Source organism: Cornus florida, unplaced genomic scaffold (assembly GCF_030987335.1).
Source record: "Cornus florida cultivar Cherokee Brave unplaced genomic scaffold, ASM3098733v1 CherokeeBrave_3.0.0_Hap2_Chr09, whole genome shotgun sequence".
NCBI classification, from domain to species: domain Eukaryota; kingdom Viridiplantae; phylum Streptophyta; class Magnoliopsida; order Cornales; family Cornaceae; genus Cornus; species Cornus florida.
The window spans coordinates 25,689,887-25,699,002 of NW_026775579.1; the positions used below are offsets into that span (position 1 = coordinate 25,689,887).

Sequence of the window (9,116 nt, forward strand, 5' to 3'; positions counted from 1 at the left end):
AGAAGTTATATCGTGTGAGCATAATACACAAAGATGGTGTTAAAGTCGTTTTTAATTAATCACGGGTAAGCTTCGGGTTGGCTCTTTGTCACTTTCCTTCTAGCCAAAAAAACTCGTACTCTTTTAAAGGTGCATCATGGTATGCAGGTTGTATATAGCAGGGGTGAGTATTTGATCCGTCAATCTGTGAGTCTGATCGGATTCATGCGGAATGGATTGAATTGTTCGGTGGTGTATTTTATAATAATGGAATTCGTAATTTATCGACCGTTACGAATTGAAAAGTTAAAAATTCGATTTGATCAGTGAGATTTATATATGTATATTTTAATAATAGTATCAGTACTTTATCTCTTCCAAAGTTGTTGCAATTTTCATTATTTTTATATATCAAATTTTTTATCCCATTTAAAAAGTCATTGTAAATTTTTTTATATATTTTCCAAAATATCTTTAATTGTTGATAAACTTGAACAATTACTCTGAATGAGTAAGTTTTGAAATTTAGAAAGGGCAATGCATTTTCTCTTAAAGAATTGAAAATTATCAAAAGATGGCAACAATTTTGAATACAGGGAAGTAGTTATACCTTACCTATAAAAACAAGTAATAATTAAAGAGTATTTACTACTTCTATATTACTTTGTTACATAAGTATATAATATGCTATATTTATTTGGGTTAAAATCACTAAACCCCCTTAATATATATGTTTTTAGGTAACCTAACTCCTAACACATCAAGACAAAATCGTTAGCATTGTGATATGACCATTATGCCCTTTTGAAGTTGAAATAAAAACTACAAAAGTTGAAAATGTGAAAAGACAATATCCTTCGAAGGTGTCATTTTACGTTTTTACACTTAAAACAAGTTGATTTTTTATTTTCTTATTATTATTTTTTTTTGGGCAAAGAAAAAAAAACACTCATGCCTATTTTACCCCAAAATGAAAAAGTACTATTAGAGTATATCCTTTGACTAATAATGTTAGCTAATAAACTTTTCACAATTGTATCGAACTGTGATTTTGGGTAAAATATCTTAAATTTCATCATGGAAGCATAATTTGACATTTTGATGATGGCATGATGAAGATTTGAGAAATTAGGAATCGGTGCCACGTCCAATGATCAAGGCTCTGACTGCGCCTATGTAGTCAAATGGCCAAAGTACCCCGAATGAGAAAATTTGAGGATTTCTGAATAAAATGACTTCAATTTTGACATGGAAGCGTCGATTTGATGGTTTGATGATTTTATAAGTTGGGTTGGGACAATGACATGCCTGCCCCTAGTTTTTCTGCAAGTATGGTGCTTCAGGTACTTGTTTAACTGGTCATAACTCCATGAAGGCTGGTGATTCTGCATATGATGTTTTCTTCCGCTGTGAATGTTGGGAAATAAACAATAACTCACCGCAAACAAACCAACCATTCACAGAAAACAATACACGGGGAAACACACCGGAGATATATGTGGTTCACCCTTATAATAAAAAAGCGTGGATTTGGTTATGATATCTATCTTTCAGTGGAATTGGTGGCTGGTTGGCTCTTTTGATCAAATGTCTCCATGGTTTATCTCTAATTTTGTACATGATTCTATGAGACAAATTCTTTAGGCAGATACTTACATCTACAATGTGGAAATTGTGGTGGATCAGAAACCAGAATCTGCATCATGGCTCTTTTGGACTAAAATTCTCTCCTGTGAAACAGTGTCCTCCCCGTCCTGATGCACATTGCAAAAATGTTGCGATATTCAGCTCACGTACATCACTAACCGGAGGGACAACACTACTGTTTCGCATAATAGGATTTTGTTCCCTTTTCCATATGCTATTCAAGCTGCTAGATCTTTGGGAAGTTTCTAATATTCAGTATTTCGTGTATATGACCTTTCCGTGTATTTTTATCCTTTTTTTTTTTTTTTGGGGGGGGGGGGGGATGGGCTTATTCAAGGCCTCTTTGTACCGTGGGAGTACTGTTTCTGGGTAAAGACAATCTCTAGGGGAAAAAAAAAAAAGAAAAAGAAAAAAAAAGAAGAAAAGAAACACACACACACTAATACACATTCCTCCCCTCAGCTCTCCAAGTTTGACACAGAATTGATCAGAAAATGGAACAATCCCAAAGCTTAGTTGGTAGCAAGGAAGCAACCTTGAACTGATCCAAAGCAGTAAAAACCAAAGTCATACAAACAAGGGTGTTAAAAGAGTGGAGTATTTAATGAATTGTAAGGAATTCGCTGCAACCTAATACTCTTTTAGAACCTAATTTAGTACAGAAACTAGATAAGTTTTTATTTTCAACTTAGATTTATATGTAGTCACATTCTTATCGAAAACAAAATGTATGATCAAAGACAAACAACATTAAGATAAGCCAGACGCTGCAACAATTCCGGTAACCAAATAGTAACTTTTACCTCCAAGCCGAAGCAACAATCAAGACTTTGTCTTCCCATCCAAAATGTAGCGCGCCCATTTCCTCATTCACCTTGTACCTGTCACAGTACTGCTTTATAAGTTTTTTAATTGCATCATTCACATTTGGACTAATCGGACATGAAGTGAATCCGGCCATCATCATCCTTGCTCTCCATTTCCCAGCAACTTCATAGCGCTCTATTCTTTCTTCTCCCTCACAGGCAACAATGTTCACTATGTCTCGTGCCAGACACTGCCTTTCAACATTCAGCCTCTCCTGGCTATCCCTTGGAAGAGTCGCATCCAGAGACTCAAACACGGCTGAATAGTAATTGTAGGCTTCAACAAACCTAGGTAAAAATGGGGCAGTATTAGTATTCACATCTTGTTCAACAATTGTTACAAGTTTCGGGTTCAAGCTCTTGACCATCCGCAGAAGCTGGTCTCGCTGGTTCACCGTTGAAACGCTCTCATCGGGCATGTGATGAAGCTGGAAAGCAAAATTCACCACTAGCGCTTCCCCAGGTTGACAGTTCAGTATTGCTGGGGTGACTATTGAAGTTTTTGAGGCCACTGCCCGGAACTCAAATGAAATTTCATATTGTTCAGCCAGTTTCTCAAGCCTTTGCCCAATCATTTTTAGGCCTCCAATGGGACGTTGAACTGATTCAGGGTCATCAACCCCAGTTAACCTCAAGTGCGGTAGCTTACCAGGCCTAGTACCAAGTGTTTGTATTAGTGTTATATATTGACTTCCTTGGCTTATATCAAAATCTATTATATGAACTATCTTTTCATCCTTAAATACCTCCATGATAGCACCATTTGCTGCCATAAATCCAAACCTAAAACATGGACAAACCTCAAAAAGAACCTGCATGGCTGACAGTCGATCGTTAGAGGGGGGCTCTTTGCATTTCAGAGCTTTATAAAGACCTTTCCCAGAGGTAGCCATTCGAGCTGCAAGTGCTTCCACCATATACGCTGCAATCCTCTGGGGAGGATCTCCTTGGATTGACACCCTTTGCCGGAGTTCGTTTATCATTGTGGATGCTTCCTCAATGTGTCCATCTGAAATTCCAGCAGCACAATCAAAGAGCATCTGCTTGGGAGTCCGAGCAGTGGTTAATGATATTTCTTTATTGCTGCTGATGCTACTACCATTGGAAACCGAAGATGAAGACTCCTTGGGCGAGTCATGGAGCATTACATGATGGATTGGCTCAGTCCATTCACCATCCATGTCCATGCTCTCATTAGGGCTAAAAATGTCGTCATCACCATCGTTATTGCTAAGTAGCGCACTCTCCAGTTCTTGAAGCTTTAATCTCATCTTATCCTCATCGTAGTCTAGTGTATCTGGACTTGGACTTTCCAAGTATTCCAAATCAAAATTGGTCTGACAGGGATTGTGATGTCTTTTGGTCGCAAATGGGGAGTTAAATGAGTTTTGAGCAGGCATTAGCTGGTAACAAGAGGCAACTTGGTGGTGGAATTGATTCCCTGGTTCATTAGATCTAGGTGGGTGTATAAGTTCTTCTGCTGGGGAGTCGAGGAAGTATTTCAAATCATAACTCTCACCGCTATAAGATCCAGTCGCATACATGGTCCTATGCTTATCAGAGTTGAATACTGGAGTGGACAAGCCAGAGCTGTTGCTGCTTTCTTCTAGTGAGTAGAGCTTGTGATTTCCATATGATGTGGAAGAATGATCTCCAGATCGAACTAAAGACATGGATCACTTTTAATGCACACAGTTTCCGACCAAGTTTCTGTTTACCATAAAATTTGTGTCCTGTGTCACAAGAGAGATACAAATTTGATGAGAAAGTACTGAAAAATATCATCAAATAGATCAACTAAACTAAAGAAACGTATTTGGTCCTCCACTAACACAATGAAAAAAAAAGAATAAATAAATAAGACAGGTACCTCTACAGTGATGCTCACAATTGAAATCCCTTTGAAGTTACTGGGATGCGTGTGTTCTGCCAAAAGAAACAATGTGGGGGGAAAAATTAGCTAAAGGAACCACAATAAAAGAAACTAAACACAGATTTATAACAAAAAGAAGACTAAAATAGTTGATAAACACATAACCTAGGAAGCACGGACAAGCCAAAAAGGCCGAAGTATCTATGTTGGCCACAACTTACATTGGACGTGCCAAAAAACGTGTCTGGTTTTGTTAGGCAATAGGACTTAGGTTGACATATTTCTAGAACAAAACTGGAGTTTGTAACTTTTGTTTTAATTTCTAGCTTAGTTTAGAATTTTACAGAAGTTGATTAGTCTTTATAATATAATGAAATTTCACTTGTTTTTTTTCTTCTTCTTTTAGTTAGATTTCAGCTTGACAGAGCATATCACCCTAATAACAAAGATAACAAAGATATGCTGGAAACAAATAAAGAAGCTCGACTGGACCTTTTCATTTGTATGCTGAAATGGAAGATGTTTATATTTCAGTGGAAGGCTATTGTGCATGTAGATGAATCCACGTATAATGAAAGAAATGGGAACTGTAGACACTGTGAAGCATCTGGCTGTACAAAACATATATGCACCCTTCAGAAGCAAAACAGCTTACAAATATAAATAGACTAGTAAGAGTACGAAGAAATAGAATCCTTAAGATCAAAGTTCTTTTAGCATCACAAATTAACCAATAAAAAGGGGCAAAAGGAATTAGAGGTGCCTTATGTTAGAAATTAGAGAATAGTTGACATGTTCCAACAACCTCTCCACCTTTAACAACTCTAATTTTTTTTATTACTGTTGTTTATATTTTTACACTTTTCTTCTGACTTCCTGCAACAACACGGAACAGTGAAAAATCTGAAGAGAACAGTCATCTATATCCGAAACACTAGAAGTATTGATGATTTGAACAGTTAACCAGTAAAATTCTTTGATTCGCGTTGTTTGCTTCTTATAAATTTTTTTCTACATTTTTCATTTTCTCTTTCAATTTTGTGCCACAGAAGTTGCTGGAAAGGATAGTTATTGATCAACTCTTTCTTGGTAGTCTGTTATTTACTAACAGATACTCTAAATGATCTAGAATTCACAGAACTCTATGTGAATTAAATTCGAACCCTCATTCTACTAATTACTGACCTGTGAAAATTAACCTAAACGCAATCTAGACAACAACCATCGATCAAAAGGAAGCACAGTGATGAAGCTTTTGTTGTATGCATAAGATAACACCATCTCATGGTTATTTGATATTTTCTTTTCTACAAACAAATAGTGTGCAAGTAATAAGAAAGGAACTGCATCATGAATTCAATAATCCAAAACCTCCTAGTGAGTAAATAATACCATAACTAATTGAATCCACCATGGGTGTTGAAGAAACTCCTTATTGCATTCTTCCTAAAGGAAGACATAATGGAAAAACTAAAAGAATGGGGTATTCTATACTACAAACTTTTCATCAGTTGTGACATTACGCTTCAAGAACTTATAACGTATGTTGGTGGACCATATAAGTGTAAAATTTTATTTTGTATTGTATCGGCAGGCAAAAGAAAACGTGAAAAATATCATAACAAGGATAAAAGCTACAAAAAAAAAGTTTTAAAGTGGCTCATCGCCTGAGAATGCTACAGTCACAGGTAGAGACAATCACCAAAATTCACTATACAGGTAGAGATTGCAAATAATTTGAGACAAAATACAACAACCTTCATGACCAATGATACCCATTATCCTTTTGTAGTTGGTCCAAGTGAAAATTTGTCAATCATGAAAATCTACGCTAGAAGGACCTTGCTAAAAACTTGGGATATCAGTTGATGAAAGCAGCGATGGAGAAAATTGATAAATTATCCATATTTCGTGAGAACAAATGCAAGTATGCAATATTGATGGCAATGATGATAAAAAAAAAAAAAAAAAAAAAAAAAAAAAAAAAAAAAAAAAAAAACCCTCGCAGCAAAGGATTCGGTGGTTTGTCATATTAGTGACGCATTGGTAGGAATCATTAATTTTAGAACACAATTTTTCTTTTTTTCTTTTTTTAATTTTTGGGGGTGGGGACAAAGTGTACAGAGCAAGCCAACAATGAGATTATTCTCTCGAATGTGAAGGCTTCAATATGGTTAGAAGTTTTAGGTTTTGTGGAGGCACGAACATATTCACAAGTTACAGTTTTTGACAACAAGATAGCTGGAGGGTCCTGCATGTGCTTAGCCTAGTCATGGACGAGACTCTAGTTACACGTAAGGTGACGTAGCGGAAAGCTGTGAATCGTTCACAAGGAATAAGGTTACTTTGAATCCACAACGTAGGGTAACTCTGAATCTACAAAGTCCAAGAAATTTCAAAGAGAAATATGATATTGTATTGATAATTGAATGAGTGATCTGCTCTGTAGTAAATGTATTTATAAATAAAAACCCTAATCAACATAAGAAACCCTAAAAACATAAGGAAACTAACAGTATAAGAAAAACTGCTCAAAATCAAACTTTCTTCAAAAATTCTGTAAAAATAAAGTAAGAAGCCTAATTGCTAAAAACTACTAAATTCCAAAAAGGAAAGTAATTTGAATCGATTGAATTCGGCCGAAAGGCGCCCTACCTCAGTAGCAAAGCAGCTGATTTTTGCGAGTTAGGCCGTTTCCGAGTAGACTAGGATCTTTTCGGGTCAAACTGGACTAGTCAAAATTATCCCTAAAAATTGTGTCAGCCCACCCGTTTAACCTTTTGACGGTCCAAACAGGCTCTAAAGTCATCAACAATCTATTCTACATTATAAGGGGACATGTTGATGATATAATCAAATGCTAAAGTTAGATTCTCCTAACAGCTTAAGCTTTTAGAGTCGTCTAATTAACAATAACTTCTTAAAATGCACAGGGAACTGGATCTATATGTGGACTGAGCATTTTGGAATGGTACAAAACTATCTTCTCAACTCTTAACTAAGAAATTTTATACTAAATAAATTCATAGGTTTGTCTCCTATATGTCTTCTCAACAAGAGAATCGTTAGCAACTTCATTTTACTTGCAAATGAGACGTGCACACACACATATATATATTAGTTCTTTACAAAGATCAAATAGATCTGATCTTTTGCAGCATTAGGTTGATTCAAGGAACTTCATGTAGTAAGACAATTATTAAAGCAGAAGTGTAGAAATTTAATCATGACGCTTTGTGTGAAAGCTTGACTCTAAATTTCCTTGAGCCATGTATGAATAACAATCTAGAGGGTAATATGGAGAAACTGAGAACACCTTGGAGCAATATTACCTTATAAAAAACAAACTCCTCATTAAAAACCTGTCCAACAATCTAATTGCCAAAAAAAAAAAAAAAATTTTGATCACCAATAAAACTAAAACATCATTATGAAATGATATCTTATGTTCTTCTCTTCGATTTGAATTAAAACAATCAGAAGCCTCATTTCAGTAGGCAAATAATCCACTCATACATATTAGAAATCACTTTCTGCCAAAGGAATTGAAGGATAATAACAGAAACAAATTAAGAGAAAAAATATTAACAATTATTAAAACCCAGATTACAAAAATAGAAGCATCCAGCAAGAATAAGAAACCCATAGCCAATTAAAATAGTATTTGGGCATCAAATTGGAGAAACAATTTTAACAAAGGGAAGAAAAAGAAGATATGCATATATATATACCTGAAACAGAAGGAAGCAATCAAGATGAGGCAAAAGAGACCATAACCTGCAATTTAACAGATACCCAGATGGAGATGAACCTCAGAATTAGTTTCATTATTGGAGGAAAACTTAGGATTAGACCAGAAATACTCAAAAGCAAATACAACTTTTTTGTTGTATCTTTACATCTATTGAAAAGAATTGCTGATTGTTAGGTTTGGTTGGTCCAAAAGCAGCATCAAACAACATAAGAGAACAAATTAAAGAAGTCCAAAGAAGAACAAACTTTAAAAACAAACAACTAAGAAATATGAAGAAAGATACATTAAATATACATGTTATAAATTTTGTTGAGAGAGAGTACCAGCTAGGCAGCTACCCAATTCGATAATATGAAAAGATGAAAATTTCAACACCAAGTTGCCAAAAAGACCACCATGCCAAGAAAATTCAATCTTCTGGAATCAGAGAAAAATGAATTTAAAACTCGCACAAAACTTTTCTTTGAGAAGAGGAGACTTGTGTGCTCCATTTTCATCTTTTACTTTTGTCCTCCATGTCTTTGCCAACTTGTCTGACTGAAGTTGTTGACAGCACAACTTTCTGTCAAAGATGCACCCAATTGGTTCGAGAACTTCGGAAGGGAGTCCCTCCGTTTCCTCAATCAATCCTGACCGTTTATCCTGTTGACTAACCCTTAAAAAAAAAAATAATAATAATAAATAAATAAATACAGTACATATGGTAAAAACTAAAAAGGAAACTAGATTAGGCTCGGATCCGAACCTCTTATTTTATTCAATCTTACTGGGCGGATTGAGATATGAAATGATAAACCCTAATTCAACTCTAACCATATTTTCAATCCTAACTAGTTGACCGAGTCTAATTAATTCTTTAATTTTTAAACTCACATTTATAACTCGGATTTAGATTTTAAATTTAAAAATCTAATTAATTCAGGTTATCCATATAACCAATCACTTAATGTGATCTTAAATTAGTTTACGATTAAATTACTCTTAAAAAATTAAAAAC

At 35.1% G+C, this 9,116-nt stretch overlaps 1 protein-coding gene across 3 annotated transcripts; it reads right to left on the reverse strand.

Moving 5' to 3' along the window:
- Positions 1–2,138: 2,138 nt before the first annotated feature.
- On the reverse strand, positions 2,139–8,707 carry LOC132273610 (scarecrow-like protein 1). 3 transcript variants are annotated; one of them, XM_059774590.1, is made up of 5 exons: positions 8,443–8,707; positions 8,097–8,142; positions 4,858–4,972; positions 4,363–4,418; positions 2,139–4,225 (listed from the first exon to the last, which is right to left on the reverse strand). In XM_059774590.1, exon 5 carries the CDS (start codon positions 4,163–4,165, stop codon positions 2,426–2,428), a length of 1,740 nt encoding a protein of 579 aa, XP_059630573.1. In that variant the 5' UTR covers positions 4,166–4,225; positions 4,363–4,418; positions 4,858–4,972; positions 8,097–8,142; positions 8,443–8,707; the 3' UTR covers positions 2,139–2,425. The 3 variants fall into 3 exon arrangements, with proteins under 3 accessions (XP_059630573.1, XP_059630572.1, XP_059630571.1); XM_059774589.1 differs by having other exon boundaries at positions 4,858–4,976; XM_059774588.1 differs by lacking the exon at positions 4,858–4,972.
- Between the last annotated feature and the right edge of the window lie 409 nt (positions 8,708–9,116).